Genomic DNA, 25,529 nt, shown 5'->3' with positions numbered 1-25,529 from the left:
AGTACAGCAACATCATATAACTGGTGTGGAGGTGTTCAGGGACACTGACTGGTGCAAGTACGAAAAAAAAAACCCCAAAAAACAAAAACATTTTTAATATTTTTTTTTCTTTTTTATTATTTTCGTTTCTTTTTTTTTTTACAATTTTATTTCACACAGTGTGACCAGAACAATACAATGTTATCATACTAACACTATACTCTCCTCTCCTTTAGGCGCACCCTGAAAACCCATCTCTTCAGGGAAGCCTACCCCACCCCCTGCTAACTTGACCGACCTTCTCCACTCCTCCTACCACTCCATCCCCCACAGCTATCTCCTCCTGTGCCACCATCCCCTCCCTTCTAGATTGTAAGCTCGAAAGAGCAGGGCCCTCGATCCCCTCATGTTTTGCATTGTATTGGTATTGTTCTGTCACATGTTCTGTCCCCCTTTGTAATGTACAGCGCTGAGCAAACCATTGGCGCTTTATAAATACTGTATAATAATAATAATAATTTCACTGCTATAAGCAGGCATTTTTACTGATTAATTCATATGTGTTGTTGTGATTAGCTGTGATTGGCCCTCACCCCCCTGCATGCTCACCTGCATGCGCAAAAGTTGATCCCGTGTCGGTATATAAACAGCGGTTGCACCATGTATGTGAGGTATCGCTGTGAACATCAGATCAAGGGCAGTAATTCTAGCACTAGACCTGTGTAAATATAAATTGCTGACCTGTAAAGGCTTTTAAAGCGTCGCCTATCAATATTAAAGATGTATGTATTTGTCACCATTGCACAGCCATGCACAATTTTAAAGCATGTCATGTTTGGTATCTATTTACTCGGCGTAACATCATCTTTTAAATTTTAATCTACCAATTGGGCAATATATTGTATTTTTGTGCATTAATATTCTAAAAAGTGCATTTTTCCCCATACGATTTGTGTTTGAAAAATCGCTTTGCAAACACTGTGTGACGTACAAAATTTCAACACCCACCGTTTTATTCTCTAGGGCCTCTGCTTTAAAAAAAAATATATATAATGTTTGGGGGTTCAAAGTAATTTTCTAGCAAAAAACCCAGTGTTTTCATGTGAACAAAAAGTGTCAGAAAAGGCTTGGTCTTCAAGAGAGGGTGATGTGTGGCATAAGCTTCTAATGTTGGCTCTGAAATGCCAGGATAGTAGAAACAATCCCTCCAAATGACCCCTTTTTGGAAAATAGATACTCCAAGGTATTTACTAAGCGGCATGGTGAGTATTTTGTAGATCTCATTTGTTGCCACATGTTTTTGGAAAACTATGAAAGAAAACAAAAATGTGTTTTTTCTCTTCTTTTCCTTTTCAAAACCCTGTGACAAAAATATCTGTAAAATACTCACCAAATTCTTGGGGGTGTCTACTTTCCAAAAAGGGGACATTTGGGGTGGGGGGGGGGGGGATTTGTATACTATCCTGGCATTTTAGGCCCTCCGAAACTGTGATAGGTAGTGGGGAAGTGATATGAGGAAATATGTCCTTTGAAAACCTGGAGGTGGTCATTGGATTTTAAGGGCCTGTATGTAGCTAGGCTCCCAAAAAGTCTCTTGCATGTGGTATCCCCATACTCAGGAGAAGTAGAAGAATGTGTTTTGGAGTGTTACTCCACATATACCCATGGCATGCATGAGCAATATATCATTTAAGTGACAACTTTGTGTAAAAAAAAAAAAATTGTAATTTTCAAAAAATTTGTGGCAAAAAATAAAATGTTCCATGGACTCAACATGCCTCTCTGCAAAATCCTTGAGGTGTCTACTTTCCAAAAAGGGGTCATTGGGGGGGGTTTGTACTGCCCTGGCATTTTTGCACCTCAAGAAATGTGATAGGCAGTCACAAAGTAAAAGCTGTGTAAATTCCAATATATATACCATAGTTTGTAGATGCTATAACTTTCACACAAACCAATTAATATACATGCATTGGGATTTTTTTTATCAAAGACATGTATACATTGCGGCCTAAATTTATGACTAACTTTGAGTTTATTGGAGTTTATTGGATATTTTTTAAAACCAAAACTGAAAAACGTTTTTTTTTTCAACATTTTCGGTCTTTTTTTGTTTATAGCGCAAAAAATAAAAACCGCACAGATGATCAAATACCACTAAAAGAAAGCTCTATTTGTGTGAAAAAAGGACAAAAATTTAGTTTGGGTACAGCATTGCATGGCCGCGTGATTACCAGTTGAAATAGCGCAGTGCCGAACAGCAAAAAATGGCCTGGTCATGAAGGGGGGGGGGTAAATCTTCCGGAGGGCAAGTGGTTAAGAGAGACTTCACGTTTGGCACATTGAACATGTTTATTCACTTTCACTGGACAAATTTTTTTTTATAAATAATAAGTTCACTATAAAAAGCTTGATAAAAAATGAAGAGCTACTTAAGCCACTCAGATATCTAAAGTGATTTCCGGGCCCAGAAAAGCAATGCTCCATTGTCCAGCTGTAGAATAATAGGTCTCTATAGAATGTACAATATTCACAGTGTTTCCAGTGACATTCTGTGGGAGCAGACACTTATGTAAGAGCTCTTCCTGGCTTGAGTTTATTTCTTTTAAAACCACTTTGCCTCCATTATTCCATACATTAGGCACATTACCGAACACACAAACACATTAAAACAATACACTAATAATACCTTGACTTCACATCTGCTATCCACCTGCAATATACAGGAAAAGGCAAAAGAGCAAAAGAGATGGAGAAAAGGTTAAATCTCCTCGGGAAGCCATCTTTACATAGGGAATTCAAATTGTATAATTGCAGGTTAATAGTGTACTGCACATTAGCGAATGCTTCATTATAAGTAATTGCTTTGGAAATTGCATTAAAAGGTATACGGAATTCCTTTCTCAGAGGTTACCTGGGCGAGTAGAGCAGCCAATTCCAGCGCCAGCTCCTTATTGACTGGAAAGAGACCATTAATGATTTTATCGTTCGTCTGGTACATTAAAAGCAGCTTTTCTCTCTCTGTCTCCCCTCGCACCTGCGCCGAAAAACTCAGCCTGCAATACAAAATAAGAAAAGTCAGGGTACATACCCAGAGAACAGTGCCGGTCAATGCCATGGTTGTACAGCCAGTACTGAGATATACCAGTGGCGGACTGACCATTTGGAAACCCGGGCAGTGCCCGAGGGCCCGGGGTCAGTAAGGGGCCCCATGAGATGCCCCTGGTACCTTTTTCATAGGCTTTTTTTTTGTTTGGGCAAGGACACAGGGGCCCCATGATCCCCTATTGCCCGTGGGCCCCATGAGTTGTCAGTTCGCTCCTGTATACTACTGCTGTATTTTTCAAAGCTTACAGACACAATGAAGCCTTGTTCACACGGGGCCTACTATAGCATACGCACATGTAAGGGCCGTATTTACCCGTACAGGGTTCAGAGGTTCTCTGTGTACCTCTCTGCAGGCAGTCCCTTTGAAGTTAATTGGGATGCAGCAGCTGCATGTGACAGGTGCATGGCCCCAAATACAGACAGTGTGAGTTCAAGAACACACATCCATACAGATATCAAACTGGGAGCAGTGGCTGTGTCTGTGCAGCCGCTGCATCCCATTTGACATGAATGGGACTGCCTGAACAGGAATGCATGGAACACCTGTAAACAGGGCCCTCGCCTAGGTGTACAGTGAAGGAAATAAGTATTTGATCCCCTGCTGATTTTTAATGTTTTCCCACTCACAAAGAAACGATCAGTCTAAAAATCGAATAGTAGGTGTATTGTAACACTGAGAGACAGAATAGCAACAAAAAATTCAAAAGAAATGCATGTCTAACAAATTATGCACTGATGTGCATGTTCATGAGGGAAATAAGTATTTGATCCTCTATCATTCAGCAGGATTTCTGGCTACCAGGTGTCTTTCATACAGGTAACAAGCTGAGATTAGAAGCAGTCTCCTAAAGGGAGTGCTGCTAATCACAAAGCACATGTCCAAGCCCATCTGAAGTTTGCCACTGAACATCTGAATGATGCAGAGGAGGACTGGTTGAAAGTGTTGTGGTCAGATGAGACCAAAATCAAGCTCTTTGGCATCAACTCAACTCACCGTGTTTGGAGGAGGAGGAATGCTGCCTATGACCCCAAGAACACCATCCCAACTGTCAAACATGGTGGTGGAAACATTCTGCTTTGAGGGTTTTTTTCTGCTAAGGGGACAGGACAACTGCACTGCATCAAAGGAACGATGGACAGGGCAATGTGCCATCAAATCTTGGGCGAGAACCTACTTCTCTCAGCCAAGGCATTGAAAATGGGTCGTGGATGGGTGTTCCAGCATGACAATGACCCAAAACACACGGACAAGGCAACAAAGGAGTGGCCCAAGATGAAGCACATTAAGGTCTTGGAGTGGCCTAGCCAGTCTCTAGACCTTAATCCAATTGAAAATCTGTGGAGGGAGCTGAAAGTTCGAGTTGCCAAACATCAGCCACCAAACCTTCATGACTTGGAGAGGATCTGCCAAGAGGAGTGGGCCAAAATCCCTCCTGAGATGTGTGCAAACCTGGTGGTCAACTACAGGAAACGTCTGACCTCTGTGATTGCCAACAAGGGATTTGCCACCAAGTACTAAGTTATGTTTTGTGAAGGGGATCAAATACTTGTTTCTCTCACGAACATGCAAATCAGTGCATCATTTGTTAGACATGCATTTCTTTTGAATTTTTTGTTGCTATTCTGTCTCTCAGTGTTACAATACACCTACCATTCGATTTTTAGACTGATCATTTCTTTGTGAGTGGGCAAACATTCAAAATCATCAGGGGATCAAATACCTATTTCCTTCACTGCATGTGTGAACAAGACCTCACATACATAAACAGGTCCTGCCATTCAAGGCAAAGGGATTTACTTGCCAACCACCTAACCCACGTATAAAAAAAGAAACACTACACCCATATATATTCCCTACAGAGGCGGACTGTCGGAGCTCTAGCTCTGTGTGTCCTCCCAACACAAGTCCAACTTAGAAATGAAGATTTGAAGAGCCGGAAACGTGTCCTCCCGAATGTTTTACTTTATTGTAACAAGTAAAGTGTGCAGATAACTTACGTGTTTCTGCAATAAGCCTTAATCATAGCCATTGTCGAAACGCGTAAACCGTTTTTGTCTGTACACTTTACTCATTAGAATAAAGTAAAACATTTGGGAGGATGAGCTGCCGGCTCTTCAAATCTTCATTTCTAACCCACATATGCTCACCTGCCATGCGCTCCCCTGCTGTGTCATCGGAGTCAATACAAAATACTTGATGTTTCTGTGCATGTGACCTTGTCCCATAATACAATGCTCAGGCCTGGGTGGGTCAGGGAGGGAGAAGGTGACATCATCAACCTCCAACATGGAGATTACACAGGATTAGGCCTAGATGGAACAGAGCAGCGAGGTATCGCAGTGAAGGTCAAAGTAAGTGGACTGAGGGGTGACTCTCTCTCCTCGCCCATTCAAGGCAATGATGAAGTCTCTTTAGGGCTCCTTCACACCTGCTTTAGTTTCTGAACAGCAAGGTTTGGATCACTCTTTGGAGAGCATATCACAGATGGTGAGAAAGTGTTGTATCACCTCCTCACCACCTGCTTTAACCCCTTGACACCTGCACTAGCATGCCATGACCATGTGCACTGCATGCAATGGTGGGGTGCTTGCAGAACAGCCTTATTAATTGGAATTGTTTGCGTTTGGTGGCAGCTATGCCTGATGACAATGATAGGGGGTATAGTTCCTGCCATGCAAAGCATCAAGGTGTTGGCATATGCACACCCCCAGCCACTGCCTCTGCAGCTAAAGGGGGAGCAGTTGGGGGGCTGGAGGTAAAATCACAGTTCAACTGCAGAGTTTTACCACCCCTCAACTGCTAGTTTTTAACGAGCCTTTAAAGTGTAACTTGTAACCTTCCCATCAAAGATCCCTGTGAATGGATCTGTGAATGAATGAATGAATGCAGCGGCTGTGCAGGTGGAACCACGTATCGGTGCATTGAATTCCAAAGAAAACAGGACGTTCCAAGGTAAGGTAAGGTAAGTAGGGGATGGGGGCAGTTTGAGGGGGGGGGGGGCTTGGGAATGTGACCATATTTCATGTTACACCCTAAATATAGGTATAACAAGAAACATGGTCACAATTGTGGACGTAGCCTTTAATGGGGCCACATACAACACTAAAAAAATACTGGTGAGGGTTCTAAACCTTCCCTATTCTACCCCAATTTTTTTTTACGTTTTTGATGAAGAGTACTAACCCCAAGCAACCAATCAGATTTCACCTTGATGAAGTCATATCAAACAGCAATGAGTCTGGCTTGGTGAACAATGGAGCAAGTGATGGACTATGGATGTCCTCCAGATTTTTAGAAAAGCTCTAAACCCAGCAGTGTATTTTATGAAAGACTTTTGTGCAAATGTCTATTTGAAGAGAGACTGTGGGGCTGATTTACTAAAGGTAAATATACCCTGCACTGCAAATGCTGTTGCTTTATATCCGAAGGGAAGCTCTTAAATGAGGCGAAGCTCTGCTGATTTCTTTCATCCAGTCATGTGCTGTGCGCAGCCTATTTGCCTTTAGTAAATCATCCCCTATGTTTCATTTGTTTTCCACTTCGTAACAATGAAAAGATGGTAGGAGGTAGGCACCTGTTCTTGTAGGTGAGTCTCACGGTCCGAGTCCCGTCACATTTCCCAGGCAGCTGCTCTTTAGATGCCTGCTCCCACTTTGAAATTATGTCACAGATCTGGCAAAAAGAAAAAAGGAAAATAGTTTGTTACACAACTTCAAAAAAATAGGTTGCGCTTAAATACATACAAAAGTGTAACAAAAAATGTAACAAAACAATAAGAAACAATATTTTAAATCAAAATAAAATCCAGCAAAAACGAAAAAGTCCAAAAAGTTCAAATAATCAATAATGTCCAAAATAATTAATCACCAAGTGAATCCACCACCAAAAGGCTGTGCCTTTGGATGTGACGTTCAGAACACTCCTGGTCTGTTTGCACTTTGCATGTGCATGTTTAGCTGGGTCTGAGTCGCTTGTATTCATTACACACGCTGTCTATACTGGTGTCAGTCTGGACACCTTGCTTGTAAGTGCATTTCTTCATTAAAGTTTGATGCTTTTTAAAACATACTGCACCATGATTGTTCACTTTTTTCTTTCGAGTGACGGTCTGATCATCTCTCAGTTTGGATACTAAATCACCTTTGGAGTGGATTTTCAGCTTTGCAGCACATCATCTGTTGGAGTTCATCCCTCATTTCTTCAGTGTTACTGTCACCATATTATTTATTGCTCCCAGAGTAACAAGTACTATATGCTGGTTTTTCAACAGTCAGCATATTACTCTAGTGAGTTCTATTTAACCATTTTTGGTGGTGGATTTAATTGGTGATTAATTATTTTGGACATTATTGATTATTTGAACTTTTTGGACTTATTCGTTTTTGCTGGATTTTATTTTGATTTAAAATATTGTTTCTTATTGTTTTGTTACATTTTTTGTTACACTTTTGTATGTATTTAAGCGCAACCTATTTTTTTGAGGTTTTGTATATCCTATAAATTAATAGGCTAGGTTTTGCAGTTTACTGTTGTCTTATACAATTTCCGTGGCGCTGGTTCTTTACTTATATATATATATATGTTACACAACTGTTTTGAACCTCAAGATCAAAACCCTAAAGCACAAAGATAGACACTAATTGCTGTCTATATAAGTGACCTTCTATTTCTAACCCCATATAGGAAGGAGTCACCAGTATAATCACATCACAAAATTCTACAATAGAAACCTGGTTTAGAATCAGCCTCTCATTATTATTATTATACAGGATTTATATCACGTCAACAGTTTGCTCAGCGCTTTACAATATAACGGGAGACAATACAGCAACAATACAGTTCAATAAAAGAGGGCTAGGAGGGCCTGATCCTTGGAGCTTACAATCTAGGAGGGAGGGGTTAGTGGTACAAAAGGTAGTAACTGTGTACTCCTTGAGTATTTGTGTCTCAAACGCAATTGGTATAACATGTAACACTTAGGTTCCATGCACACTTGGAGCCTAAAAAAACATGGAAAAACACTCAATAAAAAAGGCTCAATATTAGCCAGCTTTTTTAAGTTTTTGTGATGGCGTTTAACAGCTCCCCGCATCCTTAACAACCGATGACTCATCAGCTTTCGAGGGGGTCCCCCCCCCCCCATCCATACCAGGTCCTTCAGCGTGGGTCCTCCCAAAGTCCATACCAGACCCCAAAACAAGCATGCAGCCCAGCAGGTCTGAAAACGAAGCGGAGGGGCACGTGCCCCCCTGCTCCTGAAGCATACCATGCCCTCAACAAAGGGGGGGGGATGCTTTGGAGCAGGGGGGCTCCCCTCTCCAAATCACCTTGTCCCCATGTTGATGGGGACAAGGGCCACTTCCCCGCAAGCATAGGTGGTGGTTTTGGGAGTCTGCTGGTGGGGGGCTTATCAGGATCTTGAAGCCCCCTTTAACCAGGGGTCCCCAGATCCTGGCTACCCTATATGAATGAGTATGGGGTACATAGTATCCATACTCCTTTACAAAAAAAAAGAGTAGTGTAAATAAAGACAGGAGCCAGTTTTTGACCTTTATTAAAAAATAACAAAAAAAAATAGTTTCATAAATCTATCGTCAATCGTAATAACGCTGTTCCGCTGACCCACAGTTAAAAAAAAATAAAAGGAGGTCTGCACCCGATGCTGGCTCCCACCGACTGAAAGCTTCGCATTGCAGCTGCCACTGATGTCACCCCTCTCCATTGTGATATCATTGACAGGACATGCTGGGTCAATGACATTACAAGGAGGCGAGTTGGTGGAGCAACGTTCATAATGGATGAGGATGGATCTACATCAGGGAACATTTTTTTCTTTAATTTTTAAAAACCTTTTTTTTTAATAAAGGACTTGTCAAAACTTGACTTCTGTCTTTATTTACACTACTCTTTTTTTGTGAAGAAGTAGGGGTACTATTTACCCCATGCTCATTCACATAGGGGGGACAGAATCTGGGGGATCACCAATAAAGTAAACAGGTTGTGCATATAATCCTTAAAATAATTAAGTTTAAAAAAAAAACTTTGAGAAAAGCAATGGGCTTGTGGGCCTTTGGCGTATATGGGAACAGATTCCTGGGAAGATGGACAGTATGTTAGAGTTCCATAAAGATAAGGTTTTCAACTTGAAAGCTCCCAAATAATACTGGTGGTGCCCCATTTGTAGACTAAGGGTAGACTAAGGGCACAGTGGTCCACAGGAGAGAATGACATATAAATCACACTTTCCCCAGTAATTGGTTATAACCCCATCACTGAGGAAAGTGTGATGTATCCTCCTCTGGACCCCCGTGCCCTTTGTCTACAAACGGGGCACCACCAGTGTTATTTGAGAGCTTTCAAATTGGAACCATTATTTTTATGGAACTCTAACCCACAGTGTATTTACCATGAGGCAAACAAGGTGTTTACCTTGGGTGGCAATTTTGGGGACCTAGTGAGACACTGCCTGTACTGCACCATGGAATCTGAGGAGGCTGTAGGCAAAGTTCCCGCACAAGGAAGACATTGGGCTTGGCTCTGGGGATGGCCAGCTGCTTTCCGGAGAGGTTAAGCTTAGTGCTTGAATAACTCTCTCTCTCTATGGGTGAGATGGGGGGACAAGGGGGTGTTTTGGTGGAGGGTGGTGGCGGCGGGGGCTGAAGGGGGGTGGGGTGGTGGGGGAGCCAATTTTAGTATTGCCTAGGGCAGCACAAGAACTAAATACACCACTGACTCTAACATACTATCCATCTTCCCAGGGATCTATTCCTCATGGATATACGCCAAAAGCCCACAAGCCTATTGCTTTGCTCAGAGTTTTTTTTTTTAAAGTTAATTATTTTAAGGATTATATTCTGAATCTGTTCTTTACTTTATTGGGGATCACCTTGTTAATGTTATATATGCAATATGCAGGGGCGGACTAACAACTCATGGGGCCCCCGGGCAATAGGGGATCATGGGGCCCCTGTGTCCTTGCCCAAACTCAAAAAAGTCTATGAAAAAGGTAACAGGGGCATCTCATGGGGCCCCCTACTGACCCCGGGCCCTCGGGCAGTGCCCGAGTTTCCAAATGATCAGTCCGCCCCTGGCAATATGTGATACAATAATACTACACAGATATATATGAGTTATTTCAAGTAAGAGAGTGAAAGGGGGGCATTTATGTGCTTTTGATTTTAATTTTGTTTTGTGTAGTCTCCTTGTATCTCTGTATATTTTTAACTTTTGCATTAACAAAGTAAAGCATAATATACAGCAACCCGGTGAAGTACTGGATCGTGTAAATTTGATAAAAGTGTTACATATTATATCAATTGTGTTTGAAGTACAAATACTCAAAGGAAAGTTGAGTCTAAATCAGGTTTTTATTGTGGAATTTTGTGTTTTCAAACATTTTATGTGCTGTAACATCTTTATATTCATGTCTGATGGCCCATTTTAAGTGTTCTGTTGTGGTAATACATACATGTTAACATGCGTTATGGCATGTATTAGCGTGTACTGTGTTAGGGCAGCCCATTCTTTATTAATGGATTACCAACACACAACAACACATAAAACAATGTGCATGAATGTTTTTAACAACGCAGCACACCTCAACACATAGTATAGGCATTATGGTGCACAGCAGTGCATTGGGCTCTACTGTACAATGCGTTGAGGTTGCCAGTTGTAATTAATGACATTGCAATGCACTGCACACAGAGCCTTTCAAATGCAATAGTTTACATTTAAGAGATATAAAAATGACAACTTTTTTTGGTCCTGAACATAATACCTTGAAACAAAAATTTAAATAAAATAAATCTTTTTACTACCTCTGTAAAATTAGAGTAATAGAAAAAGCACATGGAGGGGCCCGGTTATAACTGATCTCTGCTTACTTGGAGTTCGGGAAAAGTCATTCAACTGCAAGCAAAAGTGTATTTTTACCTTAATATTTCCTTGTAAGCAATATTCATAATCCTTCCCAGAGGGATCATCCGAGAACAAGGTGAACCCGGACTGGGAGGGCTTCCTCATTCCAAGGTCTTGGTTAAGTGTGCAAAGAAACTCTTCAACTGTTGTTGATGCGTCAAATCCCACAACCTGCAATATAGGTGGTTAGAAAGTTGGTTTGCCGTGGAAGGTTCACATTCGTAATCGATCAATAAGGGGGAAAGAATTGAGTCCCATTCACACCTTGGCGTCCTGGTAGGGTGCAATACCTTGCAATGTGTTTAAGCAGCCTATTCAAATGAATGAGCTGGCAACAAACAAAACATCCAAAAATACGGACATGCACCATTTTTTGCAACTTAGCACATGGTAATGCATTAAGGTGGTATTAAACCCATAAACAAAAATGTAATATATTTGCAGTAACACTAGCATGTATAGTCTTCTCCGGATACGTTGTTTCTCCCATTCTATATATTGGGAGGTAGAGGGCAGGAGAGGGAGCTATGATATGGGAGCAGTGCCGGGTTATACCTGGTAAGTGCCGTTCATGAAGTGCACAGGAATACTGAAGGGTAAGGAGTGGTGATACGGGTTTCGGAGCAGAATGGACAGAATTTCCATCCTGGAAGGTTTGGCTTCACGGTCTCCATTTTGTTGTGTCCTTTCTACACAACGCTGACAGTAAATTGCGTATTTTCCAGCCTCTGTCCTGAGTAAGAAAGAGAACACTGTGAGATTAATTTCCTTACTAGATACAGACACACACAGGTGTATTAAATCTAACGTACAAGTCATTTAAAGTTTTATGGTTTTAAAAACTAAATTTAAAGTGTTCATATTTCATGTCTGAGGTTTACAACCAAAGCATATCCCTCTATAGTGTGTACTTGTCTAAATTCAGAGCACTAAGTGTCATTTCTCTCTGCTGCCTCATTCCTCTGCTATTAGTATAAGTGACTTCTGGCAAGTTTTCCTGACACCAGCAAGGTTGATTGGCTCTTATCAAGCGTGCCCACCCTTTCTGCCCACCCTTTACGACAGCTTCTATGAATGAAACAAAATTTGTGAATGGAGGATGGCAGATGATTGATAGGTCTGCCCCCTCCATTCACAGACTGTGTTTCATTCACAGAAGCTGTAGTACGGCTTTTATAAATGGAGCACCTGGGTGCAAAAGGTGGGCATAGTCGTGCTCTCTTGATAAAAGTCTGCCACAGCCCCTTAGTTCTATTACCTCCAACTGCACCGGAAGATTACAGCAGCAGAAGTGGGGGTATGGGGTCATGGAGGACATTGGCCTGGCTGCAAGTTATGTCCCTTGTGCTGATTATTCTGTGTGTTTCTTATTGGCTGCACATGGGCTTTAAGTTTAGGTTCCCTTGTTAAGTTGTACCCAAGCAGATTCAACCATCCCTAATGGCTTCACAGAGCGACCTTCAGGTTCATATACAGTGTCCATGCTTAGCCAGAATACCTGATATCAGCATTCTTCTTCAGAAAAAGTTTTAGGAGCCAGATGTATGGATGCTGCGGAAGGAAGAGCCCAACACACAGTGCCAGCAGCTGCCAACCCTACATAACACAAACAGGAGTCAATAGAGCCATTGTACTGGGGGTGAGTTCACCAAATGGTCAAGCATTACAATGTAGGGACAGAAGTGCATGGTCAGTCGGTCAGTTTAGCTGCTATCTGATGTGTCCACACAAGTAAACCAATGACTAATATACACAAGCATGTTCACTTTAAATCGTCCTGAATGGAAATGGTTCATTTCGACATCTTACATGAGTATAAAGCTAATGCAAAAATAGAAAAAATGATGGTGGAATTGGTTAAAGCGTTACTAAACCCACAACAGGAAAATCAGTCTGTATATGCAGTAAAGCATGCTTGATATACTCACTGTGGAACCTAAGGGGTTAATCCTCTGTATTGTGTAAAAAGGCCATTTGATCCTGACTTCTCTGCTCCTCCTCTTGTTCAAATGTCCACGTCTTATCTCCTGATAAGACAGACTGAATCGTAGCCATTCTGCACATACTCAGTTTAGTGTGTCTTGCCAGAGAGGTTTTTTTTTCCTTGGGAGAGTGCATGTGATCAGCACTGGGGCAATCAGCACTGTCCAGACAGAGGTCAGGGGTTTTGCATCCTCCTAGAGCAGAAAGAAAACTCCACCTACAAGATTTAACCAGTGCTCTGCTGGACATTGATAGAAGTCACAATGTCCAGCAGAGCACTGGTTAAATCTTGATAATACTGCTGATAAGAAAAGGTATTTGGCAGTTTATATTTACCTAAATAATTGCACTTTCATGTTCTGTGTACAATGGAAGACTGGATATAGTGAATGCAGGGTACTGGGTTTAGTAACACTTTAACCTCCTGCTAGGCTTGCAATTTTTTTGGGGGGTTTGAAGTGCCATTTCAGACTAGACTCTAGTTGGACGGAAGACGTAAACATATGTAACTATTGGAATAAGATGCCTTTTAAAGTATATTTCCAGCTTTGCAGGAGGATTTGTTGCACGTTCCCAATCACAAAGCATAACTTTAAATTAAGGTGGACGTTCAGTCAAAATCTAACTAAGGCTAAATCTATTCCCATCCCCATTCTAAGCCCATTCTATCTAACCCTGTAAAGCAGTGGTCTCCAAACTGCGGCCCAGGGGCAAGATGTGGCCCTTTGTTTGCTTTTATCTGGCCCTTGGGTCTCTATTTGATCCACTTATACCAACAATGGGGAATAATTCCTCCCAATGACACCAACGATGGGGCACAGTTCCTCCCAATGACACCAACGATGGGGTACAATTCCTCCCAATGACACCAACGATGGGGCACAATTCATTCCAATGACACCAATGATGGGGCGCAATTCCTCCCAATGATACCAACGATGGGACCCGATTCTTCCCAACAGGGGCGGACTGACCATTAGAGCACTCTGGCACTGCCCGAGGGCCCTGGGTCAGTAAGGGGCCCCATGAGATGCCCCTGGTACCTTTCATTGGCTTTTTCATAGGCTTTTTTGGGAGTGGGCAAGGACACAGGGGCCCCATGATCCCCTATTGCCCAGGGGCCCCATGAGTTGTCAGTCCGCCCCTGCTTCCTAATAACACCCAATGATGGGGCTCAATGACGCTAATGATAATGCACAATTCCTCCCAATGACACCAACGATGGGACCCGATTCTTCCCAACAGGGGCGGACTGACCATTAGAGCACTCCGGCACTGCCCGAGGGCCCTGGGTCAGTAAGGGGCCCCATGAGACGCCCCTGGTACCTTTCATTGGCTTTTTCATAGGCTTTTTTAGGTGTGGGCAAGGACACAGGGGCCTCATGATCCCCTATTGCCCAGGGGCCCCATGAGCTGTCAGTCCGCCCTGCTTCCTAATAACACCCAATGATGGGGCTCAATGACACTAATGATAATGCACAATTCCTCCCAATGACACCAACGATGGGGCACAATTCATTCCAAGGACACCAATGATGGGGCACAATTCCTCCCAATGATACCAACGATGGGACCCGATTCTTCCCAATAGCACCCAATGATGGGGCTCAATGACGCTAATGATAATGCACAATTCCTCCCAATGATACCAATGATGGGGCACAATTCCTCCCAATGATACCAATGATTGGGCACAATTCCTCCCAATGATACCAATGATGGGGCACAATTCCTCCCAATGATACCAACGATGGGACCCGATTCTTCCCAATAACACCCAATGATGGGGCTCAATGACGCCAATGATAAGGCACAATTCCCCCACTGACACCAAAGAAGGGCTATTGTTTTTTCAGACTGACACCAGGACCTCTTCTGCCCCCAATAGACACAGTTCAGCCCCCCTAAAGTCTGAAGGACAGCAAACAGGCCCTTTGTTTAGAAAGTTTAGAGACCCCTGCTGTAAAGAAAAGATCTATATACTTAGCTATTTTGAAGCCACTTCGGTCCTGTCCCATGATCAGCTGTCAGCAGCAGCTTCGATGTTAGAGGAGGGACAGCCATCAAGTCTATGGGTGACATCTCCCAGGCATTTGCAGCGGTTGTTGGTGATCTCTCGTTGTCGGCGAGAGATCATGTGACAAGAGTAGGTAAGAATAAAGATCTCTCCTTTACAGGGTTAGATAGAAGAGCCTTATAAAAGGGGTAGGAGTAAGTTTAGCCTTAGATTGTGACAGAACTTCCACTTTCATTTAAACATTTGTTTACTCTTTACTTGTTTTTCCATTGCTTAAAAACCCTATCTAATGTTATGTAACTAACATTGGTAGGGAGGTGCTGGAGAGTTATGCCCATGCTTTGCTGGCAGATCTCATTATCAGTTGTGAACTAGCATGTCCTAACAAAGGGTTACAGATCTTAAGGCTTGGGCGGTACACTGAATGTTAATGCCCTTTCCCATAATTTGTCACTCTGCACTTTGTAATTGTTCAGAATAAGGTTCTATGTATTACCCTGCTCCAAAGAAACAACTAGAAAGGTTATTATTATTATACAGGATATATATAGCGCCAACAGTTTGCTCAGCGCTTTACAATATAACGGGAGACAATACAGCAACAATACAGTTCAATACAAGAGGGATAGGAGGGCCCTGATCCTTGGAGCTTACAATCTAGGAGGGAGGAGAGGTAATAAATATATATTTTTATATTGTTGATAGGTATGCTGTGTGAATGGGAACACAAAACAGACATTTAATGGAGGTTTCTCAAATTTGACTGCAAAGTGGAAATGCACTTTAAAGCAGATGTAAACCCTCCCATCCTTTACAGCCAAGCATGGCTAGATCTAGTGGGGGGATCGGGTGGGTTATGCTCCCAGATTTTAGTTTTGTTCACCCCCCCAAAGCCAAACACCACCCTCCCCACCCCATCACCCTGAATGTTTGCCTGCCCGCTGAACCATACTGCAGACCGCTGAACTTTCCCTCTCCTTGTAAACGTACTAGTAAATGTACAGGGATACGAGAAGGAGCCCTGCTGAGTTTCCTGCCAGCAGTGACTCCTGTCCTCTGCCCTGCCAAAAGTGACTCCTGTCCTCTGCCCTGCCAAAAGTGACTCCTGTCCTCTGCCCTGCCAAAAGTGACTCCTGTCCTCTGCCCTGCCAAAAGGCACCCCTGTCCTCTGCCCTGCCAAAAGGCACCCCTGTCCTCTGCCCTGCCAAAAGGCACCCCTGTCCTCTGCCCTGCCAAAAGGCACCCCTGTCCTCTGCCCTGCCAAAAGGCACCCCTGTCCTCTGCCCTGTCAAAATGGACTCCTGTCCTCTGCCCTGCCAAAAGGGACCCCTGTCCTCTGCCCTGCCAGCAGTGACCCCTGTCCTCTGCCCTGCTAAAAGTGACCCCTGTCCTCTGCCCTGCCAAAAGTGACCCCTGTCCTCTGCCCTGCCAAAAGTGACCCCTGTCCTCTGCCCTGCCAAGAGTAACTCCTATCCACTGCCCTGCCAGAAGTGACCCCTGTCCTCTGCCTTGTCAGTAGTGACCCCTGTCCTTTGCCCTGCCAGCAGTGACCCCTGTCTTCTGCCCTGCCAGCAGTGACTCCTATCCTCTGCACTGCCAGCAGTGGCCCCTGTCTTCTGCCCTGCTAACCGGTGTCCTCCACCCTGCTGACCCCTGTCCTCAGCTCTGCTGACCACTGTACATGGCCCTACAATCGAATGGCCTCTGTACAATGCCTTAAAAACTGTTGACACTATCCTCAGCCCTGCTGACCCCCTGTACACTGCCCTGCTGACCTGTGCCCTCCACCCTGCTGACTCCTGTCCCCAGCTCTGCTGACCACTGTACACGACCCTACAATCGAATGGCTTCTGTACAATGCCTTAAAAACTGTTGACACTATCCTCTGCCCTGCTGACCCCCTGTACACTGCCCTGCTGACCCATGTCCTCCACCCTGCTGACCCCTGTCCCCAGCTCTACTGACCACTGTACACGGCCCTACAATCGAATGGGCTCTGTAAAAATGCCTTAAAAACTGTTGAAACTATCCTCTGGCCTGCTGACCCCTTGTACACTGCCCTGCTGACCTTCCATCTTCTGCTACCCTCACATTTTTTACTGCACCCCACATCGGACAGGCTAGATCCTGCACTGCAGCCAAGGAAGCTGCCATCTCAAACATTGATTGATCTGTAATTGCCATGGTGTTGCACATGTGATCAGCCATGACACCCACAATCTGATGGGTTGACAGTTCAGATGATAGCTAACATAAGCCCACTAGTAACTATAAAGGTTCGTTCAAACTAGTGGTACTCTATTAAAAGCAATCTGCGTTTGAAAACTCTTCAGAGAACATTTGACAGATGGTGAGGAGGAGTAGTATCGTCTCCTCACCGCCTGTTTTAACTCTTTGATCCCTGCACTGGCATGCTGCACCCGTATGCAGTTGAGGGACGCTTGCACACTGTGGCCCCATTCACTTGAATGCGACAGGGGGTATGATTCTCAGTTTTGCGCTGACTGTGTTCCACATTAACGAGCTAATGTACATTTTTCACTGATATCTGTACCACCCATGCGATTTTCTATTTCATAGTGAAATAATAACTGGTGCGTGGTCTGCTCCTAATTTACGAACAGAATGTGGCAGTTTTCAATGTAGAAAACTGCCACATTCCATGTGTTCATTAGGAGCGGTGTCCTGTGCCATTATAATGGGGCAGGAAGATTAGTTTATATCTCTTAGGCAGAATTGATGCATAAAAGTAAGCGAGTAATGCATAGGAAGAGTCACAGGGCCCACCATACACAACGCTCTAGAGGCAATCAACGTAGGCCTATAAAGCATAATCATCCAGTCCCAATGGGATCCTGACAGATGAAGTACCTGGATAGGACTTGGTTGGTTCTGTGGCTGTCTGTGTCGGGTCTGTTTAATGAGCTGGCAGTAGATCTCATTCTGGAGCTCCGGGTGGGTGAGGCACACTTGTAGGGCGCTCTGAGCCAGGGACACGTGATAGTCTATAGCGGGGGAGTCAATCGCTGAGTTCAAAAACAGCTGGCAAGTCTGTAGAAGGTGACAGTTCATGATATAGTTACAACAGTCATAGCTAAATCAATCGTAAAAACATCCCATTGTAATCACTCATTTTTAACCAGATGTACATGGAAATACGAGCAATATACATGATCATAGTATCATATGTACAACACCAATTCCAAAAATGTTGGGACACTGTTAAAATAAATGTACATAATGATTTGCAAATCTCATACACCCATATTTTATATAGAAAATAGAAAACATACCAAATGTTTAACCTGAGAAAATGTACTGTATTAAGAACAAAATCAGGTAATTTTGAAAATGATGGCAGCAACATGTCTCAAAATTTACGACAGGGCAACAAAAAACTGGCAAAGTAGGTGCTGCCCTCTAGCTTCCACCTCACCCCCTTCTTCCCACATTCAGCTCCAGCACTTCTCCAGAGCTTTTCCCACCTTTTGGAACTACCTATCGCAAACTCTCCACCTGTAGTTGATCCCTGAAAATTCATCTCCTCAGGAAAGCCTATCATGTCTCCACCTAAAGACTGAACTTTTACTAAGAAAAATCAAAAGCTCTAGGTTTTTTTTTAATCACCTTATCCCCCTCACAGTTGTTAACTATGGTACTACTCGCCCCTCCCTATCAGACTGTAAGTGTTTTATATTGAATTGTATTGTAACTCCTTTTATATTGTAAAGCACTGTGAAAATTGTTGCTGCTATAAAAATACCTGGATAATTATAATATTTAAATCATTATTATTAATAATAATAATCCTGTATAATATTAATAATAATATATAAATCATGTATAAATTAATCATCATAATATAAAACCTGAATAATAATAATAACAATAATACTACTACTAATAATAATAATAAATACATCCTGTATAATATTAATAATAATCTATAAACCCTGAATAATAATAATAATAAATACAATCTGTGTAATATTAATAATAATAATCTATAAACCCTGAATAATAATAAAAATAATAATAACAATAACCATAATATATAAATTCTGTATAATAATAATAATAATAATAATCATAATAATCATAATCATTATGTTCATCTTCATCATCATCTATAAACCTAGGTTCACACTTATGCAGATTTCAGTGCGTTTCCAGTTTGCAGAAAGTCACTACAGTCCATTTACCATGGTTTCCTATGGATCTAATTCGCATCTGTGCGTTTTGAGCCAGTGTGGCTTTTTGGAAGGGTCAGGGACTTTTTTTTCCCATAGCAGATTGCGTTTTGCATGTAATGCAGTGGACCCACACATGTTGCATTTTTTTATGCATTTTGCTTTTTTCTTTTCTTTTTTTGCTAATAGGAAAGTATGACAATTCTGTTCATGGAATGCGACTCGGATGCAACTTTACACTTTCTGGCATTCAAGTAGCATCAAAGTTGCATCATTTAAGCCTAACAAGGATTTGGGTTAAGGGCTAAAATCAGGAGATATCTATTACCATTTACCACCAACTGAAAGCCCCATTTATCCCGAAAAAAACGTCGTATAATTCACCTGGATGTACAAAATAGTTGTGATGATATGTACAGCTTTACTGACACTTGTCAAAGTTGCAAAATTGTGCTTAGGCATTAACATTTGTTTTAACCTTAGATGGGAAAGGGTTAAGCAATGGACTGCAAGGCTCTACATCCTGTAATCCTTTTTAAAGTGTTACTAAACCCAGGACCCTGCATTCACTATATCTGATCTCCTGCAGTACAAACAACATGAAAATATTTTAATAAATATAAATTGCTAAATACCTTTTATCATCAGCAGTTAGATCAGTCTTGTGAATTCTAGCAGTGCCCAGCAGAGCACTGGATAAAGCTTGTATGAGTTTTCATTCTGCTCTGATTGTCCTATGAAGTTGCATAACCACTGACCCTCTGTCTGGACAGTGCTGATTGGCCCTGTGCTGATCATAGGCACTCTCCCGAAGAAAAAAAAAAACCTCTCTAGCAATACACACTAAACTGAGCTCGTGCAGAGTGACTCCTAGCATTCTGTCCAATCAGCAGATGGATTGGGGACAGTATAAGAAGGGGATGATCAGAGAAGACAGGATCAAACAGCTTTTTTACACAATGCAGAGGATTAACCCCTGAGGTTCCACAGTGAGTATAACAAGCATGCTTTACTGCATATATAGACTGATTTTACTGTTGTGGGTTTAGTAACACTTTTAGCATTTTGGGACAGTTTGTTTCACATCTGGAAGGGCTCATGGTGGCCAATGCTATTATGTCGTCAGTGGAGGAATACAATAGAAGCAATCTGGACAGTAGAACAAGGTCCCACAATTGTAAGTGTGTGTGTGTGTGTGTGTGTGTGTGTGGGGGGGGGGGGGGGTAATCTGCCAATCAAATTCACTGTCCCAGATATCATTTCCACAAAAAATAAAGTTAAGCAAGCGCTTAAAGCTGAATTACACTGCATCTGAGCACCACAAACCAATTGTTATTTAATTCATTTTTTCAAATCAAACTCCCCCATCCATCCATTTCTCAATGCTTTATTCTACTGAGAAGTCAATTTGAAAAACACCCCTCTAGCATTTCTGGCCATTCCCATCTTGATTAAGGGCAGATGATTCATGCAACATTTACTTCCAGGAATCCATCTACCCTTAGCTCAGGTATGCAGGCAGGAGGGTGTTCTTAGCTAAGAAAACCGCTCCTCCCCTCTTGAAGACTCCTGGGATGTATGACATCATTTGCCTAGGCATAGAAAGCCAGGAAATAACTGCAGAAATATAAAAAAAATTAACACAAGTAAATCTGATATACTTTCTTATCTATTTACTACGTAAAGCTGGCAGCATAAGGATTATAAATACTCAATGCTGACTGAGGGAGTAAAGTTCCACTTTGACTGTTGCAGTTAGCTTAGGTATATTAATAACAGGGTGAATAAAAATCGATGTTTAAAAAAAAAAAAAAAAAAAGAAAATCAGATTTTTTTAAAATTTACATTGGATTTTTTTTATTTTTATCAATATTATTTTAATAAAATGCTTTTGGAGTAAAAATCTATCTAAAGATCGTTTTTTATTTACGATACATTAATAATTTAGTTTATTCAGCATGAAATGGAGCTTAGTTATGTAGCATGAGGCTGTATATTCTGCAATATTTACATTTTTGGTAAACTCATTCAATGAATCCAAGCTCTGCAAGCTGAGATCACATGCACTGTATTAATGGATTCACACAATGTCACAGTAACCATGAGAAAAAACATGAAATAAAAGAATCTGAGTCGTTCTCCAGCTATGTGTGATGAACCTATTAACCTAAAATCGGTTCTGATATCGCTGTTTTACTAACCTGACAGCTTATTATTCTAAAAAGGAAACCTTCATTTGGTTTGCAAATATTAAAGATTCTCACTACCAGCAAGAATGAGTCGGATTGCTTACATTTAAAGAGCACCTGTCATTTTAGATCCATCATGGCAACGCCTGTTAGTGAGCATCCACTCACCTGCTGCCGCCACGTCCCTCACCTTGTTGTGTCCCTGCCGCATCACCAGCCGTCCCATTAAAGTGAATGGGACTGTCGGTGAGTCAACAGCGGGTCAGAGGAGGAGCCAGAGACAGAGACAGAGATGACAGCTGCTCTTTAAAAATTATGATTTATGTAGGCGAGCCTCTTGCATTGTTGGAGTTACAATACTGATCTCTTTATTTTTTATGTACCATTGATAGCATGGGCGTGTCTTTTGCTCTACTCCTTCTTGTTAAATTGTTTACAAAAGTTAATAAAAACCATTGAAATAAAAAAATATGATTTAAATCGAGCCTTTTCACTAGTAATTTAACTCATTATATAAATCGTGATTTAAATCAGCTTGATTTAAATCAAATCCACCCTGATTAATAATAATTAAATGCAATAGTATGAGACTAAAGTAAGCAATAATGGACAGCAGACATCACATAAAGTAAAAGAACCGCTAACTACTCTCTCCTGGCTCTCATCCTACCTGTCACAGCGCTCTTTCAGCGTTACCTATAATGCTACCACCTCCCCCTCACTCCCCCTCTCTGTTGGGGTCCCTCAAGGCTCTGTCCTCGGGCCCCTTCTCTTCTCCATCTACACCTCCTCCCTTGGCCAACTCATACACTCTCACGGCTTCAACTACCACCTATATGCCGACGACACGCAAATCTATCTCTCAACCCCCCACCTCACCCCCTCAGTCTCCACCCGAATCACACACCTACTGAGCGACATATCAGACTGGATGTCGCTCCACTTCCTTAAACTGAACCTCTCCAAAACCGAGTTTCTTGTCTTTCCCCCAGCCCGGACCCCACCCCCCCATTGACTTCTACCTCACATCCAACAACGCTACCATCAAACCCGCCCCGCAGGCCAGAGTACTTGGTGTCATTCTGGACTCCAACCTATCCTTCCAGCCCCAAGTCCAGTCTTTAACAAACTCGTGCAGACTCCACCTCCGCAACATCGCCAAAATCCGCACGTTCCTAACCCCAGAAACCACTAAACAGCTCATCCACTCCCTCATCATATCACGACTCGACTACTGCAACTCCCTCCTCACTGGCCTGCCTCGCCGCTGGCTATCCCCGCTTCAGTCCATCCTGAATACGGCTGCCAGACTCATCCACCTTACCAACCGCTCTGTCTCCGCCACCCCCCCTCTGCCAATCCCTCCACTGGCTTCCGATTGCGCAACGGATCAAATTCAAAATCCTAACACTGACGTACAAAGCTGTCCACCATACTGCCCCAAACTACATCACCGACCTAATATCCAAGTACCGCCCAACACGCACACTCCGCTCCTCACAAGACCTCCTTCTCTTTAGTTCCCTGGTCTCCTCCTCCCATGCCTGCCTCCAGGACTTCTCCAGGGTGTCACCCATCCTCTGGAACTCCCTGCCCCAACCCATCAGATTATCACCTACTCTCCTCTCCTTTAAGTGCACCCTGAAAACCCATCTCTTCAGGGAAGCCTACCCCACCCCCTGCTAACCTGCCGACCTCCTCCACTCTTCCTACCACCCCATCCCCCACAGCTTTTCCTCCTGTACCACTATCCCCTCCCTCCTAGATTGTAAGCTCCAAGGAGCAGGGCCCTCGATCCCCTCATGTTTTGCATTGTATTGGTATTGTTCTGTCACATGTTCTGTCCCCCTTTGTAATGTACAGCGCTGAGCGAACTATTGGCGCTTTATAAATACTGTATAATAATAATAATAACACCATTTACAAATATACATGCAACTATTTCTGTACTTCTAGAAACATTATATACAGAGTCTGCTGCACCTTTATCTTGTTCTTCATTTGAAAGACTCCAGCTCCCTCTTCTGGTCACTCTTGTTACCTGCGGTTATAATCTAAACTACACAAGGCAGCCACAGCATCTGGTTACTATCAAGCAGGTGCATGACCTTTACAAATGTTTTACAAATGTTTTTCCAACTCTCCTGCTTCTCCCCCCCCCCCAAAAAAAAAAAAAAAAAAAAAAAGAAATGACACACACTTTGATAAACTAGGAACCATAATCAATAATCCTGCCTGTGCTACAACAGGTTGTACGTGATGCACACATTTCACTTGCCATTATATTCGGAGGAATCATAGGGCCCCTTTTTTACAGCTGTCAGTATTACACATTCTTTCAATTTGTTATTTTGTTTCTTTGCTGTTTTGTTCTGATGATATATTTGAAAATATTTATATGAAATCTAATCTGTATAGAAATCGCATCAGTTGGAACTTACTGTAACAATGAACGACTCTACTCAACCTGATCAATATGAAGATTTGTGTGCATGCCAGTTGGCACAGAATTGGGGAGATGTACACAAATCTTCATGCTGATCAGGTTGAGTAGAGTTGTTCATTGTTACAGTAAGTTCCAGTTCACACTGATGCAAATTCTATACATATTAGATTTGATCTGAAAAGGCAAAGATTCGCATGTCATCTGAAAAAAAACATTGTTTGCTATGAAACCTGTTCACATCTATGCAGTGCTATTCTGATCCGGCTAAAAAAAAGGGCACTATTCCTTTCACTGACACCAATGATCGGGCACTATTCCTCCCCCCAGAGGCGTCCCTAGGGTTGGTGTCACCCGGTGCGCTAACACTTGGTGACACACCCTCCGACGATCCCTGTAGAATGGATCGGATCTGCAGATTGAGCATAATGGATCAGACTCCGATCCATTATGCTCAATCCACAGATCCGATCCATCCTGTGGGGATCGTCGGCTTTCTTTACAACTTACCTTTTCTTGGAGCGGGTCCGGTGTCACCCCGTATAGGTTGCATGCTGACGATCCTCGCAGGATCGTCGGCATGCAACCTATATGGGGTGACACCGGACTTGCTCCAAGAAAAGGTAAGTTGTAAAGAAAGCCGACGATCCCCGTAGGATGGATCGGATCCATCCTGCGGGGATCGTCGGCTTGCTTTACAACTTACCTTTTTGTGGAGCGGGTCTGGTGTCACCCTGTGCGGTCAGTGTCACCCAGTGCGGACCACACCCCCCGCACCTGCCTCAGGACGCCACTGCCTCCCCCTGACACCATTGATGGGGCACTATTCCTCCCACTGACACCATTGTTTTGGCACTATTCCTTCCAACTGACACCAATGATGAGGCGCTATTCCTCCAACTGACACCAATGATGGGGTACTATTCCTCCCACTGACACCAAAATTGGAGCGCTATTCCTTCCACTGACACCAATGATGGGGCACTATTCTTCCAACTGACACCAAAATTGGAGCACTATTCCTCCTACTGACACCAGTCGTGAGGCAATATTCCTTCCACTGACGGGGCGCTATTCCTCCAACTGACACCAATGATGGGGCACTATTCTTCCTACTAACATCAAAGATGGAGATTATCCTTCCCAGTTATACCAATGAAGAGGCACTATTTCTCTCGATTACCACCAAGTCTGAGGAATTTTCTACTCCCATTGGCCACAATCTGACCCTCCTATGGTCTGAAGGAGAGTAAAATGGCCTTTTGCTTAGAAAGTTTGCAGACCCCTCATCTAGACTATCTATCTGTCCCTGTCTTTTAGTTGAGAATTTCTGTGACCCAGAGGTCTAAACATGTGCGATTCATTCAGTTCTGAATAGAAATTTGGACTAATTTTTTTCGTTATTCAGAAATTTGGATGTATCTGCATTCCAAATCACATTAGTAATGAATGTAAATGAATCCCCAGAAATAACAAAACTAATCCTCCGAAACAACAAAACTAAATTTGTCCGAAATAACGAAAGGCAACTTTGATTTAAATTTGGAAACACATAAGAAATGTAAACACATTGCAATTCTTAGATGTGAAAAATTTGGCAGCCCATTTGAATGGAAAAAAATGTGAATTTGAATGACAATAGAATTTTCCAAATTTGGTTGAATTGAATTCAAATCGATGGAATTTGGAAAATTCATAATGA

At 42.6% G+C, this 25,529-nt stretch overlaps 1 protein-coding gene across 1 annotated transcript in view; it reads right to left on the bottom strand.

Annotated features, from left to right (window-relative positions):
• Nucleotides 1-25,529, bottom strand: part of PLEKHH2 (pleckstrin homology, MyTH4 and FERM domain containing H2) — a 239,504-nt gene that overhangs the window by 24,576 nt on the left and 189,399 nt on the right. The window contains exons 20-25 of the mRNA XM_089677844.1: nt 17,877-18,056; nt 12,504-12,601; nt 11,561-11,738; nt 11,021-11,176; nt 6,660-6,757; nt 2,891-3,032 (exon numbers count right to left, since the gene is read on the bottom strand). Coding sequence (XP_089533970.1) covers nt 2,891-3,032; nt 6,660-6,757; nt 11,021-11,176; nt 11,561-11,738; nt 12,504-12,601; nt 17,877-18,056 — 852 coding nt within the window. The remainder of the gene's footprint in view (nt 1-2,890; nt 3,033-6,659; nt 6,758-11,020; nt 11,177-11,560; nt 11,739-12,503; nt 12,602-17,876; nt 18,057-25,529) is intronic.

This window comes from Staurois parvus, unplaced genomic scaffold (genome assembly GCF_062004578.1).
Source record: "Staurois parvus isolate SC_StPar_1 unplaced genomic scaffold, SC_StPar_1.0 ptg000192l, whole genome shotgun sequence".
In the NCBI taxonomy this organism is placed as follows: Eukaryota; Metazoa; Chordata; class Amphibia; order Anura; family Ranidae; genus Staurois; species Staurois parvus.
Note: the sequence above shows the minus strand (reverse complement) of the source record. Positions and strands in the feature narration are given on the sequence as shown.